General features: G+C 57.8%; 2 protein-coding genes across 7 annotated transcripts; both read left to right on the forward strand.

Annotated features, from left to right (window-relative positions):
• Window positions 1–904: 904 nt before the first annotated feature.
• Shd (Src homology 2 domain containing transforming protein D) lies at window positions 905–7,835 on the forward strand. Of its 3 annotated transcripts, none has more exons than XM_078033929.1 (7): window positions 905–1,155; window positions 1,339–1,646; window positions 2,413–2,518; window positions 2,591–2,782; window positions 4,196–4,319; window positions 5,579–5,746; window positions 7,537–7,835. In XM_078033929.1, the coding sequence occupies exons 2-7, from the start codon at window positions 1,368–1,370 to the stop codon at window positions 7,721–7,723; spliced, it is 1,056 nt and encodes a 351-aa protein (XP_077890055.1). In that variant the 5' UTR covers window positions 905–1,155; window positions 1,339–1,367; the 3' UTR covers window positions 7,724–7,835. The 3 variants fall into 3 exon arrangements, with proteins under 3 accessions (XP_077890055.1, XP_021586572.2, XP_077890056.1); XM_021730897.3 differs by having other exon boundaries at window positions 5,627–5,746; XM_078033930.1 differs by having other exon boundaries at window positions 1,342–1,646.
• A 6,315-nt stretch (window positions 7,836–14,150) lies between these two features.
• Fsd1 (fibronectin type III and SPRY domain containing 1) lies at window positions 14,151–22,409 on the forward strand. Of its 4 annotated transcripts, none has more exons than XM_078033935.1 (13): window positions 14,151–14,328; window positions 15,250–15,345; window positions 15,472–15,603; window positions 16,145–16,246; window positions 16,654–16,676; window positions 16,873–16,994; window positions 17,929–18,138; window positions 19,675–19,773; window positions 20,412–20,533; window positions 20,753–20,864; window positions 21,608–21,859; window positions 21,959–22,047; window positions 22,126–22,409. In XM_078033935.1, the coding sequence occupies exons 1-13, from the start codon at window positions 14,314–14,316 to the stop codon at window positions 22,234–22,236; spliced, it is 1,485 nt and encodes a 494-aa protein (XP_077890061.1). In that variant the 5' UTR covers window positions 14,151–14,313; the 3' UTR covers window positions 22,237–22,409. The 4 variants fall into 4 exon arrangements, with proteins under 4 accessions (XP_077890061.1, XP_077890066.1, XP_077890062.1 ...); XM_078033936.1 differs by having other exon boundaries at window positions 14,152–14,328; window positions 20,374–20,533; window positions 20,785–20,864; window positions 21,608–21,768; window positions 22,126–22,292; XM_078033934.1 differs by having other exon boundaries at window positions 14,153–14,328; window positions 20,374–20,533; window positions 20,785–20,864.
• Window positions 22,410–22,510: the final 101 nt, after the last annotated feature.

Below are 22,510 nucleotides of genomic sequence, written 5' to 3' on the forward strand. Positions count from 1 at the left end.
GACAGGCACAGATACCATCTCCCCTCCCGGCCAGCTGCCCCAACCCTTCCCGGCCTGCAAGGGGTCCCCTGGGGAGGGAGAGAGCCAGCACTCTGGGGGAGGGGAGGCCAGTCCTCCGGCTCCCACCTCCCGCTTTCCCTCCACAGCGTCAGTGTCAATTTTAGCCACTGACCTCTCTCCGACAGTTCCACCCCCTCCACTGCCTGGTCATCGGCTCAATTTCGACCCTCAATAGCGGTCACTCTCATCCCATCTCCCGGTCAATTTCGTCCCTTCTGGCGGTCAAGTCCAGCCCCCAGTCTCCCGGCTCTGCCTCCCAGGTCCTCTCGCACCGGCCACGAGCTGTGTCCACCCCAGGCCGTGCCCACCTGCCGCGCTCCTCTCCCGCCTTGGCGCATCTCGGGCCTCCGGGTCAGTGTCCAGCTGCCGCGGTCTCGGCCCCAGCGACTCCTGTGCCCCCAGCCCCCTTCCCTCGGCGGCCGCGGCTCCCCTCCCTCCCTCCCTCCCTCCCCGGACCAGCGGAAGGTCTCCGTCACCTCCGAGGGGAGCGCAGGGGAGGGGAAGCCTTGACGTTGCTTCCCGGGACGCGGCCCGGGGCGGGTAGGGACCCGGGCGACCGCGGGCGCGCCCCCTCCCCAAAGTCCCACCTCGCGGCCACGCGCGCCCACGGTCGCGCGTAAAGTCCCCGAAAGCTTGAACGCGGATTGCAGGAGGTTTTTATTTCCCTTTGTGCGGTGGCTGGGGCCGGATGGAGGCAGCCGGCCGGGGGCCTTGGGATTAGGGCTCCCCCCAGCGCGGAGCGGAGCGGAGCGCAACAAAGGATGTACCCTGCCAGGGTCACCGTCCCCGCCGCGCAACTTCGCGCGCGGCGCTCGCGCCCCAGGAGAGCCAGCCAGCTGCGCTGAGAAGCCCGGCGTCCCGGCTGAGCAGGGCTGGGGGCGTCCGCGGGCGGCGCTCCCCGGACCTCGGAGCCCCAGCGAGGATCCCGGAGCCTCCCAGGCGGCGGAGGCGGCGCCGCACACTGGAGTGCGCTGCCCGCGCAAAGTCTGCGCGCTTCCGCGGATGCCCCTCGCCCCGGCCCTTGGACCCCGCGCGCCGCGTTCAGGGACTTGCCGGGCGCCCCTTACCCTGTGGTTGTTGGAGAGCCGGGCGAAGGTGGGCTTCCTCCTCCCTCCTCTTTCTCCCCCTCTCTCCCTCTCTCACCTTTTCACCTTGCCCCTGTGGAGCCCAACCGAAGGGCACACCTGAGCTCTTCCCCCTCCGTCTTCTCCTTTCCCTCCTGCACTCCTCCCCTCTGAGAAGGGACCCCAAACAGGTATGTGGGTCCCTCTCTTACAGCAGCCAGGTTTGGGGTGACACGAGCCCAAATGGCCAAGTGGCTTCGGGACTACCTGAGCTTTGGCGGTCGGAGACCCCCTCCGCAGCCGCCCACCCCGGACTACACCGAGAGCGACATCCTGAGGGCCTACAGGGTGCAGAAGAATCTGGACTTTGAGGACCCCTATGAGGACTCCGAGAGCCGCCCAGAGCCAGACCCTGCAGACCCCGGAGACTCCAAGTTCGACTCTCCCAAGCACCGGCTCATCAAAGTGGAGGCCGCAGACATGGCCAGAGCCAAAGCCTTGCTGGACAACCCCGGGGAAGAGGTGCGTGCCTGGGCAGCTCCGCAGACTGCGGTGCGGGACACTGGGTGCCACGGTCCTGCTCTGCTCCCCAGATCCAGGGAGCGTGGTTTATGCACGATCCCAGAGGTGGACAGGGCACCAGACACTTCCACCCCCACCTGCTCAGCAGAGTCTGATACCGTCCTGCTGGGGCGGGAGACACCAGCGCCCCCAGAATCCCCTCCTTTGACGTTGGCCCCAGCTTAGAAGACAGATGCCAGCCAGGGTTCCCTAGCCATGCTGCCCCCTCCTACTTGATTTCCATTTTACAAAAGTGGAAGCTAAGGCTGGCAGGAGAGAAGTGACTTCCCAGCCCAAGGTCAAAGCCTGGCACATTAACATTGGAACCTAACCCAGAGCTGCCTGCAGTGCCCACCCTTCTGGTCAACATGGTTTTTAGCCTCAGCAGACTATGGCTCACCAAAGTTCTCTTGGGTGGTGGTTGGGAGCACAGGGAGATAGGAGGAGGGAACGCAGGGAAATCAGAAGGCTGGGGTCAAACTGCCTCACAATCACCAGATGTGTGACCTGCCCAAGTCACTTGCCCTCTCTGTGCTTTGGTTTCCTCACCTGTAAGATGGGGCCTGTGTCCTTGCTGAGTGTTGCTCTTGCAGATAAACACATGCAGAGCATCTAGTACAGGGGGTCATAGTAAGCTGGACCAGCTGGAATCCCTGACACCACCCAGCTGGGCTCTCTGGAGCTCAGCTGGTCTCCCTAGCTCTCTCCCTTTCTCTTCTGCTCCCAGCTGGAAGTTGACACTGAGTATTCAGACCCCTTCGATGCCCAGCCTCACCTGCCACCCCCAGATGATGGCTACATGGAGCCCTATGACGCCCAGCGGGTCATAAGCGGTGAGTGAGCAGGGCTGGGGAGGTGTCAAGTCCCCAGGGGATGGGGGCTGACCGGTGTCCTTGGCCTCCCAGAACTGCCCTGTGGCGCGGTGGTACAGCTGTATGATACTCCCTATGAAGATCAGGACCCAGAGCCGGGGGATGGGCCCCCTTTTGATCAGAGGCCTCGACAGAGTCGGTTACCCCAAGAGGATGAACGTCCAGCCGATGAGTATGACCAGCCCTGGGAGTGGAAGAAAGACCACATCTCCAGAGCATTTGCAGGTGCTTCTCTGAACCAAACCCTGACCTCTGAATGGTTCATCCTCCATTTCTTCATCTAGTCACCTCTCTGCATCTATTTATAAAGTAGAGCCCAATTACCCGCCTTGAGGTAATTCATTGATTCTCACTAAAGTGGGAATGGCTGATAGTCACAAATTCTTCCCCCCAGGAAAACCTGCATATTCTTTGGCAACTGAAAGGCCTTGTGAAATAAACCTAACTCATTCTGCTCAGCATAGTGCAGGGAAAGGAACTGGGCTTTGGTCAACACTAGACCTGGGTTTGTGTCACTTCCTTGGACAAGTCACTGAGTCTAAGTTTCCTTACCCACAAAATAAAAGGTCATCATAGTACCTGCTGAGCAGAGTTCTTGTAAACTGAATGCTGGCCAGGTTCCAATGACGGGAGAGCTGTTAGACGGGAAGGGCAGGATCATCTAGTTGTGTCAGCCAGGAGGACTTGGGGTCAATCCCTAGCTGAATTGAGGGAACTTGACTGAGTCTCTGAATCTCAGTTTCCTCGTCTATAAAAATAGTAACAATAAGATCAGCTTTAAAAAATAAAAGAACTCAGGCTGGGCCTGGTAACACATGCCTGTAATCCCAGCAGTTTGGGAGTCTGAAGCAGGAAGATCTCAAGCTCAAAGCCAGCCTCAGCAATCTAGCAAGGCCCTGAGTAACTTAGCTAGACCGTGTCTAAAACTAAAAAATAAAAATAAAAAGGGCTGGAGAGGTGGCTCAGTGGTTAAGTGTCTGTGGGTTTCAATCCCTGGTACCAAAATAAATAAATAACTCAGGCTGGGTGTGGACTCAAGAGGCTGAGGCAGGAGAATCCCAAGTTCAAGGCCATTCTCAGCAGACTGGGGAGATCCTATGTCAAGTAAAACAGAATAATATTAGTAATAACAACAACGACGACGACGACGTTCAATCCCCAGTACTACTACTACTGCTAAATAAAAGAACTCAGGCCAGGAAGGTTTGTGCCCACATGACCTTGCCTCAAAAGTTGTATGACTGGGAGGGTGTTTGGGACTGATTGCTTCCACCCACTGTATTTATATGGAGGATGGTCTCTAGTTTTAAGACTTGGTCCAAATTGGAACAGAACCCAAAGGGAACTCAGCCCTAGGTGCTCTGTAATCCGACCTGCTCCTGGATTTGATGCTCCTGCTGCTGCCCCGCCCCTTCCGTGCCCCAGATTTATGATTTGCCACGCCCCTCGCTTCTGAAAGCCAATTGGCTGCTCCTGTGTCAATCCTTCCATTCTTTAGCCTAGCTCCTCCTTTTGTGAGCTCTGATAGGTGATCCAAACTGGCACCGCCTCCCCAATGAAATTTCATTGGCTTGACTCTGCCCCGCCCCCTTGAGGTGGACTGGATTTACTCTTTCTTCTCTAACCCTCCCCTTCCAGTGCAGTTTGACAGTCCAGAGTGGGAAAGGACCCCAGGCTCAGTCAAGGAGCTACGGAGACCCCCACCCAGAAGCCCCCAGCCCGCAGAGCGTGTGGATCCTGCTCTGCCCCTGGAGAAACAGCCGTGAGTGGGAGAGCTGAAGGAACCATCAACAGGCTCTGATTTACTCAACACACGTTTCCTTTTAAAATTGATTTATTAGTATTATCGGTATTGGGGATTGAACCAGTGGTGCTCTATCACTGAGCTACGCCTCCAGGTCCCCTCCCGCAATGCACCCCCACCCTTTAAATGCTAAGACAGGGTCTTGCTGAATTGTGAAGGCAGGACTCGAACTTGCGACCTTCCTGCCTGGCCTCCCGAGATGCGAGTTGCTGGCATTACAGGTGTGCCCCACTGCACCAGCAGGAGAAGTTTTCTTGTTTTCCCACCTGGGACCCTGGAACTGGGAAGAACTTGGGTTCATTCATTTATTAACTTCATTGATTTCTTCAGCTAACCACTGTCCCCCCCACACACTGCTTGCTGAACAGGCTCCCGCAGATAAGAGCCCCTTCCCTTTGGAATCAGGTTCGGGGTTGAGACCCCTGCTCTGCATCTCCTGCTATGTGGCCCCAGTCAAGACCCTCAGCTTCTAAGCATCCAAGTCCAAAACCCCCTGGGTGCCTGGCTCAGGGTAGGATCTCCTCCCTGCACTTGGGTCCTTGGGAGGGGATTTTGAACCTGCGAAGGACACAGGAATCATCCTCAGCCCCAGAAGATCTTGGAATGGAACCGGGAGGAGCAGTTCGCTCAGAACTTTGTGCAGAAGTGTGGGGCCTGAGCTGAGGGGCCCTGGGTCTTCTGTGTCCCTCCAGCACTGGGAGCTCCTCAGGTGCTCTCCAGGCCCGGAGCCCAGGCCTTGCCCTCACCCCCAGGCCCAAACCTCTGCAGAGGGTGGGGCCTGTGACCTAGCATGAGGCCCAGAGTGAGAGGAGCCTCTTAGTTTTCTTTGATAGAAACCAGCAGCTGGGTGCTCCTCTCTCTGGATCATGCTCAGTTTTTTTTTTTTTTTAGCACAATTAATGAAAAATATTAAGTGCAGAACGGTGGGGGGCAGGGTACAGGATGTGGCAAAGCAGATGAGAGAGACTGAAGTTGGGGACTAGGGAGGGCTGCTGAGGCGGGGTGCCAGGCAGGCTCTAAGATCAGTGGTGCTGGGCTGTAGCTCAGGTACAGTGCATCATGCCCTTGAACTCCACCCTCAGCACAACAAAAGAGAAGGGGGTGGGGGTCAGGTGCCCATGCTGAATGGCCCCAGCCCCAGCTCCTCCCAAGGGGACTTCCTGGCTTGTTTGGGGGATGTCACAAGACCGCACCTGCCTGGCCTGACCTTCCCCCAGGGTGTCAAAGGGCAGTGGCCTTCAGGAGACACCTGCCCCCGCCTGCAGGTGGTTTCATGGACCGCTGAGCCGCGTGGATGCCGAGAACCTCCTGTCACTCTGCAAGGAAGGCAGCTACCTCGTGCGGCTCAGTGAGACCAGCGCCCAGGACTGCTCCCTGTCCCTCAGGTGAGACCCCAGCCTTGCAGGGACAGAGTGTCACAGGACCACATGCCTCATACTTGGGCTTAATAAGGTGGGAGCAAGCTGGACGCTGTGAGCTGTGGTGCCGGTGGTCACACCTGTCATTCCATCGGCTCCGGAGGCTGAGGCAGGAGGATCGTGAGTTCAAAGCCAGCCTCTGCAACTTAGTGAGGCCCTAAGCAGCTTAGTGAGACCTGTCTCTAAATACAGAAAAGGGCTGGGGGTGTGGCTCAGTGGTAAAGGGCTCCTGGCTTTAATCCCCAGTACAAAAAAAAAAAAAAAGAAAGTCGAAGTTCATCCATTTGTCCATCTCAGACCCTAGTCTCAGAGTGGGCCAGCGAGGTGTTTTTCCTTAAGATTCTGAGTGTGACTAAAAAATGCTCCCAAGATCCTACCAGGTATCTGGGAGCAAGATCTAAAAGGACAAAATTAGAAGAGGGCTTTGGAGACAGATTCGAATCCTGACGGCCACTTTCTAGCTGTGGGACCAAAGCTAAATGACCAAATCTGTCTGGGCCTGGGATTTATCTGTAAAACAAGGACAATAGTGTCAACATCATGGTGGCGCGGTGATAAATTTAAAAGAAAACAAAAATCAAAAAGTGTTGAGAACTGTGCCAGGGAAACAAGAGGTGCCTAGTTACTGTTAATCCTGATACAGTGGTTCAGGGTTCTAGGGCCACCACCCCCACCCCCACACCTGCGGGCCACGTGGTACCCAGGAGGGAGTAGTGGGGGGATCAGAAAGTTTGGAGAGCCTGTCACAGTGATGCACGCCTGTCATCCCAGCAGCTTGGGAGGCTGAGGCAGGAGGATCACAAGTTGAAAGCCAGCCCCAGCAATAGCAAGAAGCTAAGGATCTCAGTGAGACCCTGTCTCTAAATAAAAGATAAAAAGGGGTTGAGGCTGTAGCTCAGTGGCAAAGCACCTGCCTAGCATGAGTGAGGCACTGGGTTCGATCCTCAGCACCACATTAAAAATTAACAAATAAAATAAAGGCATTCTGTCCATGTACAACTACAAAAAATAAAAAATAATAAAATATAAAAAGGGCTGGGATGTGGCTCAGTGGTCGAGTTCCCCTGAGTTCAATCCCCAGGTCCTGTGCCCCCACACCAAAAAAAGAAAGTTTGGAAGTTTGGAGAGAGAAGGGACCAAGTCTAGGGGTGCTAGGAGTGAGCCAAGAGGGGTCTTAGAGCCCCCACCATTAGGGTTGGTCCCTTCATTGAATGAACATTAATTGAGCATCTCCTATGTTCCTGGCCCTGTTCTAGGTGCTGAGACAAGATAGTCTCTGAGATAAGGGCTGAGAGCAATGTGAGACCCTGGGAAGTCACAGGGCGGGGGGCTGAGGGTGTCTCTGAAAGGCGACACCAGCTGAGTGGGAGGAATCCTGGAAGGGAAAGGCTCCCTTCGCCTGGCCACAGAGGAGTGTGGTGTGAATGTGCTGGGCACCTGTGCCACAGGGCCAGCATCTCTGGGAGTCCCCCAGGCAGGGCTTGGAGGGGAGGAAGTGAGCTCCCGCAGAGGGCACCTGCTCCTCTCAGACCCAGGTGAGCGCTGGGCCTGCAAGCCAGCCCTGCTCCAGGAGGACCTCAGGTCTGCAGGACAAGCCTGCCAAGGCCGTCCTGCCTGTGGGTGGGGGCTGACCACTGGCCACCAGACATTGGCTTTTTAGAGGCGCCTGGGGAGCCAGCACCCACCCTGCCAACTGGGGGGGGAGAGTGTGGGTGGGTCTGGGGAGCTCAGGGCCACCTTTGCCCCCGGACCCCCAGGAGCAGCCAGGGCTTCCTGCATCTGAAGTTCACGTGGACCCGAGAGAACCAGGTGGTGCTGGGGCAGCACAGCGGGCCCTTCGCCAGCGTGCCCCAGCTGGTCCTGCACTACAGCGCTCGCCCGCTGCCCGTGCAGGGAGCCGAGCACCTGGCTCTGCTGTACCCTGTCACCACGCAGAGACCTTGAGTCCTGAGAGGGCCCCAGGTCCTGCCGCTCAGCGGAGGAGGAGGACTGGGGAAGGGATGGACACACGGACCCCCTCCCCTGGCCCAGCAATAAAGAAGCTGCTGTCTTTGTCCTGCGTGCGTCCTTTCTGGGCCACAGGGAGGTGGGGATCGCAGAGAGAGCAGAGAGAGCGACGGGGCGGCCATGGCAGCCTGAATTGGCCCCAGGGGTGTCCAGTGAGCTGCAGAGGCACTGGCCCCTTGGAGGACTAGGAGAGAGGCCTGAGAGGGGCAAGAGCCTCCCCAGCTCTTTGTTTTGGGGCCCAAGGCGGGGGGGGGGGGTCGGAACGAGTCTCAGGGGGAGGTCTGGAGACAGGAAAACCCGGGGTGGGGGGAGGACCTTCAGATAGGATGGTGGAGAGAGGGGTGAGGCTGGGGCTCCTCCTCATTCTTTGGCAGCTGGGCCAGATCAGCAGAAAGGACATCTGTCCCCATGGAAACAGCAGAAGTGGGGGAGGGGAGCAGGCGCAGCTGGTGTCACTTCAAGGTGACAATGGGACTAGAGACCTGCTGGCTGGTAAACACGAGGGAGCCCATGCAGGGGAGGGACCAGATGGGCAGGGAGGGGTCTTCCAGCGCTGGACACGGCTAGCAGGACGGGCAACGCTTCCCTGCTCCTTGGCCAAGTCCCCACCATTGTCACAGAGTGCTTGGGCACAGCCTCTGCAGCCCTCCCTGGGGCTCTGGAACACGCCGATGACCACTGGAGTGTTCTGAGCGCCCAATTCGCCATGAGCTGCAGCTTTGCTTTCTGCAGGATCCTCTGTTGAATGTCCCTGGGCCGCGGGGGCTCCTCTGAGTCTCCTGAGGAGTGGGCTGTCGGCGTCCCCTCCTCCCGTGGAAGCAGTAGTTGCCCATGTGGTCCTTGGCCGGTCCCCTTTGGGTCTCCAGGGGTCTAGATTCCTCTTCTGACTTCCCAGGATCCTCTTTGCCAGCCTTCCGAGTGGGGCCTGGGCCAGGAGAGACCCCGATGCGGGATGGGGGGCCTGGGCTGGGCAGCGGAGTGGACTTCCTCAGGGGAGGTGACACAAATCCAGGGTGACAGCCGCTCAGGGGAGGCGTCCCTCCGCGGCCCCCCTCTGGAGCCGGGTCTCTGAGGCAGGCAGGTGTGCGGCCAGCCTTCTCCAGCTCCGCGGCTGGCCCCTGGCCAGGCAGCGGCCATCTCCAGCGGGCACCCGGCCACCCCGCCCGGTCCCTGCTCTCTCCCCTGAGTCCCGCCTGCTGCTGGGGCAGCGACAGAGACCCGGGATCCCCGCGCCCAGCGCCACGGCACAGCTGCGCTCGGCGCCCCGCCACCAGCAGTGCCCAGAGGAGATTGGGGGAGGGCGCGCCGCGGAGCGTGGGGACCTGGGCTGGCCGGGGAGGGGCGCGCTGGGGGTTATAGATCCCTGTCACCCCATGTGGGGCTGAATTTAGGCAGGTGTTCCCTGGGAACCTCGGCTTCTTACCTGTCTTGTTGGGTCACTGGAACAACTGACCACTGGGGGCTTATTGTGAGCCCTGTCGCCCCAGGACAGGGTCCTCATTGTGAGCCCTGTGGCCCCAGGACAGGCTCCGGCTCCCCTGAACTCCACCCCCCTCCTTGGCCATCACCCTCACCCAGCGTGGTCACTTTCCCATGACACCATCACACTCCTGACCCCTGCTGTTTGAGTTGCTACTCTGGCCAAACCCATTTACAGATGGGAAACTGAGGCTCAGAGCGCCTAAGTCATTGCCAGGGATCCCACACCCAGGTAGCAACAGGGACCTGCTTTGAACAAAGGCCTTCCTCACCTCTGTCCCCCCTTCCCTGTTTCAGAGAAAAACATGTTTTCACCAATCTGAACCTGGGTCTTGCTGAATTAGCATCATAGACATGATACTACCTTATGTTTATTGAGGGCTTACTATGTCCCAGACCCATACTAATAGATGCAACCACTCTCAGTTCACCCACTCTAGCTAGGAAACGCAGATCCACTGTATTTTGACAGCTGAACAGGGACAGAGATATCAAGTTACTTGTCCAAGGTCACACAGCCTGTCAATGAAAAAAATAGAGTCTGAATCCAGGTCTGTGTACCTGACATAAACCCAGCCAGAAGCTCTGGATGCTGGGGCCGATAAGGTCCTGCACCCCACCCTGCTCCTCTCGCAGGTGCCGAGGTGGGCAGGTGGTCCCTGGGTGCTGCCAAGCCTTTGTTCCCAGATGAAGAAGCCAGCTGTGTGCAGCTGGGTGGGGTCCCTTGCAGCTGCCAAGGCACCACCTGGAGCCTTTGACTCACTTCTGCTAATTGCTAATTGGCCCCCTTGACAGAGCAGGGGTGGGGACATGCCACTCAGCCACAACACCCACCCTCGCCAGCTGAAGAGGAAAGGTTTCTCTTGGGGCCGAGCCAGAAGCGCTAACTCAGCTGCTGGGTGCTGAGCAGGTGCCGAGGCTGGGGGCAACCATAGAGGGCAGGAGCCACCGAGGGGGCAGAAGCCAGGTGGCATGGGCTGGGTCTCGCCCTGCACAGGGTCTGTCCCCAGAGACAGTGTCATGGTGGGGTGGAGTCATGTGAGCTGGGATCTAGGAAACTGGCCACTTCCCTGTTTCAGAGGTCCCGGGACACATCTGGGACACCTCTGGGCTCCCTCTGGGCCTCAGCCTCCTCATCGGTAAAAGGGAGCCGCTGGTTTTGCTGATCTGGAAAGTTCCTGCCAGCTTTGAGCGTTGATGGCTTTCAGTTGTGGATTCTGGGTTCTCTGCTCCTTTGCACCCTAAGACTGTACCACACGGAGTCTGATGCTTAAGGTAGTGCGTGCAAGTCTAAGATTCTAGAATGGTTCAGTTCTTTATCTTGGGGCTTTCTCACTCTCGTTTTCATTACTAATAAGGAAAGGAGATGTTTTAGATGTTTTTTAAAAAATCTTAATTAGTTCCCCTATGAAATTTTATTCCTTTTGGGTATCTTATAAATCTACTTGTGTTCTGTACCTGCATCTAAGCTTTACATGTAAAAAGAGGACACAAAGAACCAGGCACATGGTCACGCCTGTAATCCTAGTGGCTTAGGAGGCTGAGGCAGGAGGATCACAAGTTCAGAGCCAGCCTCAGCAACAGTGAGGTGCTAAACAGCTCAGTGAAACCTTGTCTCTAAATATAAATATAAAAAGGGCTGGGGCAGAGCACCTACTTAGCATGCAAGAGGGCTGGAGTTCACCCGCAACACCAGAAAAAAAAATTCTTTTTTTTTTTTTTTGTACCAGGAATTGAATTCAGGGGCACTTGACCACTGAGCCACATCCCCAGCCCTATTTTGTATTTTATTTATTCTTGGTGGTGCTGGGATTGAACCCAGGGCTTTGTACATGCAAGGCAAGCACTCTACCAACTGAGCTATAGCCCTAGCCCCCCTGTTTTGTATTTTATTTTATTTAGAGACAGGGTCTCACTGAGTTACTTAGCACCTTGGTTTTGCTGAGGCTGCTTTGAACTCACGATCCTCCTGCTTCAGCCTTCTGAGCTGCTGTTATTACAGGTATATGCCACCACACTAAGCTACGAAAACCTTTTTTAAAAGAAAAATCTGGATTTGTCAGTAAGACCAACATCCAACTCCTTAGAGACAACACATGCTTTAAATCAAAGTGCCTAGAACTTTCTGTCCCTGTGATTCTAGAACTGCAAGATTCTATTCTGTAGTTTGAGATTCTGGAATTGTCCTAGGTACAGAAATGTCTACAAATCTTCACCAAAAGACAAGCAGCCCAGCCAGGCACGGTGGCACACGCCTGTAATCCCAACAGCTGGGGAGGCTGAAACAGGAAGATCTCAAGTTCAAAGTCAGCCTCTGCAAAAGTGAGGCGCTAAGCGAGTCAGTGAGACCCTGTCTCTAAATAAAATACAAAATAGGGCTGGGGATGTGGCTCTGGCTACCCATAATAGCCAGAAACCAGAAGAAATTGAGTTCCATGACAATGTGGTCACATGTGGCCCTACAGCAAGGAAAAAGGAGCCACCACCAGGTGTATCACTACAGGTGAATTCCTCCAATGTCGTGTTGAGTGCAAAAAGCCAGACACAAGAGGACACTCCATGGATGCATTTAAGTGAAACAAACCCCAGGCAGAAGAGATTCATGCTCTGAGCAGTCAGGACAGTGCCAGGGATAGGGTAGCAGCTCTCGGGAGGTGATGGGGGACCCCAAGGGCTCTGGAATTTGTGATTTCTAGCTGAGTGGTGGTAGATGCCTGGGTCAGCTGTATATTCTGGATGTGTGCCTTTCGTTGCAGGTGGAATATGTTTTAACAACACTTTAAGATTCTGGAATTATTTTGATCAAAACTCCAGAATCACATGTTTCCAAGAGCCTTATGATTGTGAAGTTCTGAGCAGGAATCAGAAAACTTCCAGCTGGGGCCAAGTTCAGCCTACAAGCTGTGTTTTTAAATAAAGTTTTTTTTTTTTTAAATAGATCTTTATCTATTTATCTGGGGTGTCCTCTCCTTTGCAGGATGTCCGACCTGAGTCCCAGGTGAGGAATTCAGGGTTGATGTTTGAGAGTCAAGAGTCCCAGTGTCCAGAATCTTCCCCTCTGCGGCTCTCACATCTGCGTCTGCCAGGAGCTGCAGGAGGTGCCCTCCCCTGGGCCAGCCCAGGGCCCTCCATGGTCGCCCAGCACACATGGTCCCTGCCTTCCTTGGAGCCCCCGTGGGCTGGCCCCAGGGTGAGGTCCCCCAGTTGAGGCTGCTGCTGGTAAGGAACAGCTGGCACAAGATGTCCTTCTCCTTGGTCCATGCCACTCAGAGCCATTCCCAGACCCCGACCTGGGTCACCAGGTGAGGCAGGGTCACCTCACTGTCCAGCCTGACCTGCATGCTCAGGCCTGTGGCTCCCTGCAGGATAGAAGAGAGGCCAGGGCTCTGTGGGCCTGCAGTGTGCACAGGCGCCTGCTGTCCAACCCTAGGGAGCCTGGGGGCAGGTTCGGAGCCTAGACCTGAGGGGGGGGGCACAGTGTGGTCGCTGGCGGTCAGGTCAGAGTGATACAGGTGGAGGAGGGGCAAGGCAGAGGCCAGAGTGGCAAGTAACAGAGGGGTTTCTGTCTCAATTGCTGTGGCCCAGAATGTCTTCCTTTTGAGGTCTAGAGGAATGGATTTCTCCCACTTGTTCTCTTCTCTTGTTTCTGGGCGCTGGGAATGAACCCCAGCTTCACGTGCCAGGCGACGTCTCCCACTAGCAGCAGGCAGGCTGCCCCGCTGGAGAGCCGGCTGCTCATGACTGGGTCCTTGCAGGTGGGAATTCACTGTGCCCAGGGCCCTGCCACCCTCCCCTTAGTCATGAGTGTCCCCTAAGCAGGCAGCTGACCCAGAGACCTCAATATCTCACCTCAATCACAAGTGAAGAGACCTCCTCTCTCACTCAGAGCTGCGAGACCTGCCACTTCCACAGAATCCATCCTGTCAACCACAGGGAGGCCGACAGTGGCCCTGTCCCCAGCCCCTGCACACCCTCGCTCAGCCTCCAACCTCCCCACTCCTCTCCCGGGAGGGGTGATACTAGGATTAAGCCCCAGACCCTTTCATGTTGGTAGGAGACAGAACGGAAACAGCCTGAATTGGGGGACCCTCTGAAATCAAGAGCCGTGTCCTCCCGGGAGCAGCTGCAAGGCCCCGCCTCCAGCTCCAGGGGCCCGGGAAGCCCTGTGTGGCAGGGTCGATAAATCTGCGTGAGTGTCCTGTCTTCTCTCCCACTTTGTCCTCTTTCAGGTCAACTAGATCTACACTTGGCTACCAGCTGGCTTTGCTCTGCAAGGTGTAACTGTTCCGTGCGAGGGCAGACGTGCGCCGGGACAAGCCGTCTGACTGCCCCCCGCCCCCCAGCTTGGACCTGCGGCAGGACCACTTTCCTTGTCCATCTGTTGCCTGTGTCTGATCCAACCCTCCCGGATCCAGTGAGGGCCCTGCGCTACCTGCGGATAACAATACCCCCAGCCCCGTGGGCTGCGAGCTGGTGGAGGGTCTCTGGAGGAGGTCGAGTCTGGGGCTCTGAGGGAGGCATAGAAGTCGAGCTGTGGAGGGGAAGAGCCAACTGGAGGGGAAGAGGTTTAGCGGCCAGACCCCTGTGTGGATAAAGACCCGGCTCCTCAGTAAAATGCATCGCGTGTAGGTGGCCAAGGGCCAGGTGGAGCGGGGCAGGCGGGCTGCGGGCTGGAGCCACCACGGAGAAGGTGTGCGGGTGAACAAGTGGGGAGACTGAGGCAGCGGGGACTGGGATGACCTCGAGGTCACGCCGCTGGACAGGAGCCTAAGCAGGGTTGTCTTCGGCTGGCATCAATCTAGGGTTCCCCCACGAGCCCCAGTCTCTGGCGGTCAGGCCCTCGCAGACCCCCAGCGCAGAACTACATTTCCCAGGCTGCTGCGGGGGCGCGCCTGCGCACTGCGTGCAGTGATGGAGCGCTGACCGGGGGCGCGGCGGCGGCGAGGGCTCCGCGGGCCATTGGCTCCCGGCAGCGGCAAAGGCAGCTTGGGGGCTCAAGGAGCGAGCGGGGGCCCGCGGGCCGGGCCGGGGTGACCTGGGTTGCAGCCATGGAAGACCAGAGGGTAGGACCGGGTGGGGCGGGGCGGGGCCGCTGCGGGGTGGGCGCGGGTGGGGACCAGGTGATGCCGCAGCGCCCTCCCCCCTCCACCCCAGCTGCTCTGCGGCGGCTCCACCCCCGCTGCAACCCCGCCCGGATCCAGGGTTCCCCCATCTGAGAACGCAGACCCCCATCATTTTGGCTTGGGGCCAAGGATGTCCCTTCCTTGCCCCCCACCCCGCCCAGTATCCGGGTCCAGCCCCGACCCCATCCCCCACGCCTTCCCTCCCGGTGAAGGCCAGGTGTTTCAGTGCTGGCCCCGCCACCTCTGCAGTGCTAATCCCACCGACCTGTGCCCCCAGAAAAGGGTCCCATCCAAGGCCTGGGTCGGAGCCACATACCGGAGCAGATCCGCCTGCAAGACTCCCTCCCCGCATCTCCTTTCTCCTGACCTCCCTTCCCCTTCCCACTTACCTGGCTCTCTGGCATCTCCTTTGCCCAGGTGCCACCTTTGTCCAGGTAATCACTTTCTCCTTGCTAACCCTGCTCTCCAGGTGGGAATGCCCCTGCTGGCTCACCCCTGTTTCTAGGCTAGTCTTCATCCCAGGCTTTCCATCTCTCCTAGAGTTTTTTCTTTCCACAGATAGCCCTTTCCCCAGGCTAGCCCATTTTTCCTCCTGGAAGTTCTTTGCTCCCCTCAGCTTAAGCCTAGCCTGGGTCGAAGCCTGGGTCAGGTCTGTCCCATCATCTATGAAACGAGGAGGCTCTGTGGAACCCACCTGCTAGGGGAGGTGCAGAGGGCCAGAGGCTCACCCAGGCCTGCTTGTGGCTGGTCCCTGGGCTCATTAGCATGGTGGCTGCATCTCTCCTCCTGGATCTTTGGAGGGCAGACAGGGAGTGGGCCAGGTGGAGGAACTTACCTGCTCTGTGTGCATGTGTGGGGCAGGAAGCGCTGCGGAAGATCATCACAACCCTGGCTGTGAAGAATGAGGAGATCCAGAGCTTCATCTACTCCCTCAAGCAAATGCTGCTCAATGTGGAGGTGAGGGGGCAGGGGAGGGGGTGCCCACCAGAACAATGGCCCTGTTCCTTCCCCTCCTGTAGGAGGCCAGGCCTCAGTTTCCCCGGCTGATCATGGGCTCCCGCTAATCCTGGCCTTCTGACTCAGGCGAACTCGGCCAAGGTGCAGGAGGACCTTGAGGCGGAGTTCCAGTCCCTCCTCTCTGTCCTGGAGGAGCTCAAGGAGGGGATGCTCATGAAGATAAAGCAGGACCGGGCCAGCCGAACCTACGAGCTGCAGGTGTGCGGCAGAGCCCAGATGCTCCCGGTGGACTCTCCCTGCCGCTGCCCAGCCACGGCCCCTCAGTCCCCTGTGCTGCTCCCCCAGCTCCTCTCCAGCACCCCCCACACCTGTGACTCGCGGTCCCCCCCTGTCTTCACCATGTGCTTCAGTTGATCAGCCCTTCCTGCTGGCTCCCCAGATCTGATGGTGCCCTCCCAGGCTCCCGCGGGCTCTCACGCTCCAGGCCGGAGTTCTTTAACCCACATCTAACCCTCCCGGGTAACTTTGACACCCTAGACTCATGTCCTCAGGACAGGGGGTATCGTGTGCCCTGGGCATATGAGCTTCTAAGGAAGAGATTCCCCAGGTGGTTCTGAGGTGGCACCTGGAGCCTTGGCCAACTGGGCTGGGCCCTCAGGTCCCGACTTCCTCTCCTGTCTGGAGCTTGAGAGGGCCCTGGCCCTTGCAGTGGTGGGAAGCCTGGGAGTGGTGAGGCTCCCGGTGAGTAATCTCCTCTTGGTCCCTGGCACCATGCTGACCGGGGCCACGCTACCCACAGAACCAGCTGGCCGCCTGCATGCGGGCCCTGGAGAGCTCGGAGGAACTTCTGGAGACTGCCAACCAGACCCTGCAGGCCACCGACAGTGACGACTTTCCTCAGGTGGGTACCATAGGGTGGCAGATAAAACATACAGTGCATCCAGATTAACTTGCATTTCAGTTCAGGAGTGAGTGAGTGTTTTAATATGGACACTTATGCAGTATTTAGCATAAGTACCTCTCAAAGGTTGCACAGGATCTACTAAACACATTCACTGTTCATCTGAATGTCAATTAAGCTGGGCACCCTGTATGTACTGGGCACTGAGCAGGCTGAGGGTGGGGTCATGCCTTAGTTTTCCTGTCCCCTCAAGGCACAGCTAGAAGAAGAGTAGGTCACACTTCTGCCTCCTAGTATGGGGACTTTGCCAAATTGCTTCTCTTCTGCATCTCAGTCTTCCTGTCTGTATAATGGCTGTCTGGCTTGGTCATGACAGATTTTTAAATTTTATTCTATCTCTCTTTTAGGCTGCCAAACAAATCAAAGATGGGTAAGATATTGGGATCTGGCTCCTACACCCCCCATCCTACCCTGCCATGAAGGTGGGACATCCTAGCAAGGGCACCTGGGCCCAGGACACTGGACAGTAACACATGGGAGGGGTCCCCCCACATCTCAGATGACCCGGCCTAGGGTCACCCCACACACACACACCCCAGCAGGCTGCTTCCCCTCCTTCCCTGCAGTGTGACTATGGCCCCTGCCTTCCGGCTGTCACTGAAAGCCAAGGTCAGCGACAACATGAGTCACCTCATGGTGGACTTTGCACAGGAGCGGCAGATGCTACAGGCCCTCAAGTTCCTGCCTGGTGAGAGGATTTCAGGGAAATGGCCCAGGGAGGCAAAGGAAGGAAAGGAAGTGTCTGGAAGGAAGCTGCCACAGGTGTCAGAAGCCTGTGATGGAGGGCCCCTTCCTATCCCTGGGGCCCGAGAATGCCCCACCCCGTAAGGGGGGGAAGTGAGGAGGAGTCCTGGCTAAGCCCCGCCCATGTGGGGACTAACTATGATCTCCTTTGTATGGGTGGAGCTCTGCTTTAGCCCCACCCACACAGGGGTGGAGCCCTAGTTGAGCCTGCCCATGTGGGTGGGACTCAGAATGTTCTGCCCAATGTCGGCAAAGCCTGGTAGAGCCCCGCCCACGTGGGGGTGGGGCCACAAGACAGGCACAGTAGCCAGGCCCTGGGAAAACCCTGTCCCCAGGGGACAAGGCCTAGAGAGTCACCCCCTGCAGGGAATTGACACTCTGAGAGACATTTTGGCAGTGGAGCCCTAAAGAAAGCCACCCCCAGGTGGTAGTGAATTCTGGGAAAGTCTGGCTTCTAAATGGTGGACTTTTTTTTTTTTTGGTACTGTAGATTGAACCCAGGGGCCCTTAACCACTGGGCTATACTCGCAGCCCTTTTTATTTTTCATTTTGAGACACTGTCTTGCTACGTGCTCACGCTGCCTTGAACTTGCCATCCTCCTGCCTCAGCCTTTTGAGTCCCTGAGATTATAGGCGTGGCCACCTTGTTCCGGTAACTGGTGGAATCTGACAGGGTCTGACTGTGTTGGGTGAACCCTGGGAAGGCACTGGACGACCCCCACCCCTTGAGGAGGCTCCACCCCCAGGTCATAAACCTAGAGGGGCTGTCCCAGGTGTAGAAGACAGGTCATCCTGGGGCAGGGGCACTGCCACAAGCCCCTTGCCTGTACCCCACGGGACCCAGAACCCTGATCCCCCCTCCCTTCTGTCCTGGGCAGTGCCCAGCGCTCCTGTGATCGACTTGGCCGAGTCCCTGGTGGCAGATAACTGTGTGACCCTGGTGTGGCGCATGCCAGATGAGGACAGCAAGATTGACCACTATGTGCTGGAGTACCGAAGGACGAACTTCGAGGGCCCGCCGCGCCTCAAGGAGGACCAGCCTTGGATGGTGATCGAGGGCATCCGGCACACAGAGTACACCTTGACAGGTACCCACTCAGCTCACTGCCTCCAGGTGCCTTTGAGCCATGAGTCCACTTGGGCCTGGCCCACCTCCTCAGAGCTCAGGGTCTAGGGCAACCTGTGGGTGGGCCGGTCAGGAGCATCAGAAAGGAACAGGATGGAGGAGAGATGGCCGGCAGCGCTGTGCCATGACTGAGCACACACATCACAGGTGTGGCTGCGGTCACCGCGTGACCCAGGAAGGACAGGAAGCACAGCAACTATCTCCCTGTCTCTGCTGTCCAGCAGCCAGCCAGCCACTCGCTGATCCTGGCTGGCCTGGCAGCAAGCGCAGCCTCACCTCTGCGGGGACTCTAGGACTGGCCTCCCAGGACTCAGGATTTCCTTGGCAGCTACAAGAAGTCGAAAGCCGGGAGTCCACCCAGCTGCTAGGGGAGGGTCTCAAGGCTGGAAAGTGGGGGCTCCCTGATGAGTTTAGAAAGGGGAGTCCTGGGGGCGGAGAGCCGTTCTGACGTCAGGGGTGTCCCCATTCACTTCCTCCTTCCCAGGCTGTCATCAGCCTGCTAGTTATCTGTAATTAGCATATGTGGTTAATAATGAGCTTGCTAATTGCAGAGGGGAAAATCACCCAGACAGCCTGAGCAGCTATTGGTTTTTTTCTTTCATGGGAATCAAAACAAACACACATGCACACCCTTTTTTTCTCTTCTGGGATTCCACAATCCTCACCTCTAGGTCCTCCTGATTTCTGTTTGTTTTTTTGTAACTTTTTATTTTGAAATGGTTACAGATACATAGGAAGTTGTGAAAATTCAAAAAGTGCTTTCAGGATCTTTGTCCCCTTCCCCCAACTTCCTCCGTGGTGCTGGTTTACACAACAGTAGTTCATGTCCTTCATGTCCAATCCAGGAAACTGGGCTGGGGCTGGATTATACCCTAGGGGGAGGGAGAATTAACCAGCCCGGCCAGCTACAGTGGCCACACAGCTGGCCACACGGTAACCCTAGAGCTGAGGCAGGAGGATCGAAAGTTCAAGGTCAGCCTCAGCAATTTAGTGAGATCCTGTCTCAAAATAGAATAAGAGGGCTGGGGATGTGGCTCAGGGGTACAGCACCCTGGGTTCAATCCCCAGCACAAAAAAAGGAAAAAAAAAAGTCATGGGTAGCCAAGTTCAAGGCTTCTAGCAATAACAGTCACCTTTGACCCGTGGTGGCAGAACTTCTATCTCAAGAGGTTTCTTAAATGTGCCAGCAAATTTGCTTAAAGGCTTAAATTTTGCTTAAAGTCCCAGGGCCAATTCTCATTGTTCAGCTTGGGTCATGTGCCTATCTCAACCAGCCATTCTGATTGGCTGCTCTGGGTTGGAGGCGGAGTCCAGTAATCTGTGGCCCCCATGGGTGGGTGAGATCAGCACAGTTTTTCAGAAAGACTTGCTTGTAAGGGTGCTGCTGACAAGCCTGGGGTGGGGGCGGTGGGACCGCGGTGGCATGGGAAGGATAGCATTCCCCCACCGCCCAAGGCTTCGGAGTGCACAGAACTGACCTCCAAATGTTACATCCCAGGCCTCAAGTTTGACATGAAATACATGAACTTCCGTGTGAAAGCCTGCAATAAGGCAGTTGCAGGAGAATTTTCTGAGCCGGTGACCCTGGAGACACCAGGTGACTGGCTCCCACCCCCTCCCTGTCCACATCCCTCCCTTCTGGAGCCCTGGGTTCCAGTGTGTCATGAGAATCCACTAACCAGATTCTGCAGCCCTTGTGGCCCTGGCCGCCAGGAAGCTCAAAGTTGAGTCCACAGTGGCTGTCGTGTACCACCCTGCTTTTTCTGAGAGTGATCCCATTGTACAGGGATGGTTTAATACATACATATGCTGTCCCTCTCTCATCAAATAGAGCAGTCCTGTTAGAGTTGGGCCCAGAATATCAGTAGTGAAGGTAGATTCTGCAGCCTCCCACAGTGACACCGTGCCCGCTCTACCAGGAAGGCCCTCTGCTGTCTAGTCTAAGTCCTCCATGCTGTAGTCCTTCCCCTTTCCTGATGAGTCCTCAGTGGAGGCCCAGGGCAGAGCCATGTCTTGGGCTGCCTCTAGACTGGACCTTCCGCCTCTGGCTCCGTGTTCGGTTTCCCGCCTGTGCCCTCCTGTCTCTGTCGGTGTTTCCCACCTGTCTCTGTACCTGTCTCTCTGCTGTCCTGCCTGTCACCGTCTCTGTGTCTCTCTGGGTGCTCCCATCTCTGTGACTCCCTGTCTGCCGGCCCAGCCTTCATGTTCCGCCTGGATGCGTCCACATCCCACCAGAACCTGCGGGTGGAGGACCTGGCCGTGGAGTGGGACGCCATGGGCGGGAAGGTGCAGGACATCAAGGCGCGCGAGAAGGAGGGCAAGGGCCGGACGGCGTCTCCTGTCCACTCGCCCGCCAGGTACCTGCGTGCCCGGGCCTGGGGGGCTCCAGCCGAGGGGCGGGACAGCCCAGAGCTCAGAACCGGGAGGAGGGAGGAGCCCAGGGCTCCGGGAGGCTGTGAAGGTGCCCATGGAGAGCAGGAGCCTTCCCGCGAGGAGGGGCCCGGGCACGTTCTGACGGGGACTCGGAAGGGCCAGACCCTGTCAGGGACTGACCACAGAGGCCTCCTCTGGAGCAGCCTGAACCCTGCTGCCTCTCTGCCGCCCACAGAGGTGTTCCGTCTCCCAAGAGGATGTCCTCGGGGCGAGGTGGGAGGGATCGCTTCACGGCCGAATCCTACACGGTGCTGGGTAAGGAGGGGCAGGAAGGGGACAGGAGCTCTGGGGGGACCCTGGGCAGAGGGTGCAGGGACAGTGCCCTCGATGGACAGGGCAGCTGTCGGCCAGACCTCGCTCTGGAATGGCTCCAGGGAGGACCGTGGCTCTGGTCTGGGAACAGGGGGCAGGAGCAGCGGGCAGGAGCCTCGGGGAGACGTCCGGGAGCGTGGGGGGCTGCTGGGAGCTGGGGGACGTCTGAGTCTCAGGAGTAGCTGGGTAGAATGGTGGCCTATGGAGCACCGGGGTTGCAGAGGGCTGAAGCGGAAGGGGGCTTAGGTGACGTGAAGGAGCCAGGGAGAGAAGCTGGCGCCTGAGGAGAAGTGAGAGGCTGCAGGATTGGAGAAGGGCTGGTGAAGTGCCCCTGGATTCAATCCCCAGTGACAAAAAAGGCGGGGGAGGGGACACTGAGTCCTGGAGAGTATCTAGGCTTAGTGAGTCTCTAGAGGGTCCATAAAACCTGGGGGACAACTAGGCCTGAGGAGGGTACCCAGAGGGAGAAGCCGTGGTGTAGGGAGTACCTGGAGGGAGAAGCCGTGGTGTAGGGAGTACCTGGAGGGAGAAGCCGTGGTGTGGGGAGTACCTGGAGGGAGAAGCTGTGGTGTAGGGAGTATCTGGAGGGAGAAGCTGTGGTGTGGGAGTACCTGGGTGGCCTCCCTTCTCAGAAGTGTATCTGGGCTGGGTTCTGCCCCATCCCCACTGCCTACTCTGGCCAACAGGCGACACGCTGATCGATGGCGGGGAACAGTACTGGGAAGTGCGCTATGAACCGGACAGCAAGGCCTTTGGCCTTGGAGTGGCCTACCGCAGCCTGGGCCGCTTTGAGCAGCTGGGCAAGACCCCTGCGTCCTGGTGCCTGCACGTCAACAACTGGCTGCAGGTCAGCTTCACGGCCAAGCACGCCAACAAAGTCAAGGTGCTGGACGCCCCCGTGCCCGACTGCCTGGGCGTGCACTGTGACTTTCACCAAGGTGACCCCCACCTCCAGCTGCCCGTGCCCTGCCCCTGCCAGCGCCCAGGTCTGCATCCCACTCCTGACACGGTCCCTGTCGCTCTGCCCTCCGCCCCAGGCCTCCTGTCCTTCTACAATGCCCGCACCAAGCAGCTGCTGCACACCTTCAAGGCTAAGTTCACACAGCCGCTGCTGCCTGCCTTCACAGTGAGCGGAGGGCCCGGGGAGGAGGGGGGCTGAGGGTGTGGGGCGCGGCTGAACCTCCTTCCTCCCCACCCGCCCCAGGTGTGGTGTGGCAGCTTCCAGGTGACGACAGGCCTCCAGGTCCCCAGTTCCGTGCGCTGCCTGCAGAAGCGGGGCAGTGCCACCAGCAGCTCCAACACCAGCCTCACCTAGGCCCCCCGGCCACCCAGCGGCAGGGTGTCTGTGGGCCGCCTGGCCCGGCCCTTTCAGCTGGGTGCCTTTCTCTCGGTTGCTGCTTGGAGCCTTAACTCCTGAGGGGTGCACCGCCAGGGCGTGGCCCAGGTGGCCCCTCCCACCTCACTTCCTAATAAAGGTCCAACACTGCGCAGGCGCGAGCTGCTTTCTGGGGCTGGGTGGTCCTGCCTGCTGCTTGGCCTTGGGGCCTCACGGGCTTTCCTAGATGACCCAGCAGCAGGCTTGGTTGAGC

This window comes from Ictidomys tridecemlineatus, chromosome 2, assembly GCF_052094955.1.
Source record: "Ictidomys tridecemlineatus isolate mIctTri1 chromosome 2, mIctTri1.hap1, whole genome shotgun sequence".
NCBI classification, from domain to species: domain Eukaryota; kingdom Metazoa; phylum Chordata; class Mammalia; order Rodentia; family Sciuridae; genus Ictidomys; species Ictidomys tridecemlineatus.

Bases quoted from the DNA above. Each gene is read 5' to 3' on its own strand.
- Shd (XM_078033929.1), top strand. From the start codon at position 1,368: ATGGCCAAGTGGCTTCGGGACTACCTGAGCTTTGGCGGTCGGAGACCC. The intron at 4,320-5,578 runs GTGAGTGGGAGA...ACCTTCCCCCAG, and splicing joins CTGCCCCTGGAGAAACAGCC to GGTGTCAAAGGGCAGTGGCC. The intron at 5,747-7,536 runs GTGAGACCCCAG...CCGGACCCCCAG, and splicing joins GACTGCTCCCTGTCCCTCAG to GAGCAGCCAGGGCTTCCTGC.
- Fsd1 (XM_078033940.1), top strand. The intron at 16,247-16,653 runs GTGGGTACCATA...TCTCTCTTTTAG, and splicing joins ACAGTGACGACTTTCCTCAG to GCTGCCAAACAAATCAAAGA. The intron at 16,677-16,872 runs GTAAGATATTGG...CCTTCCCTGCAG, and splicing joins GCCAAACAAATCAAAGATGG to TGTGACTATGGCCCCTGCCT.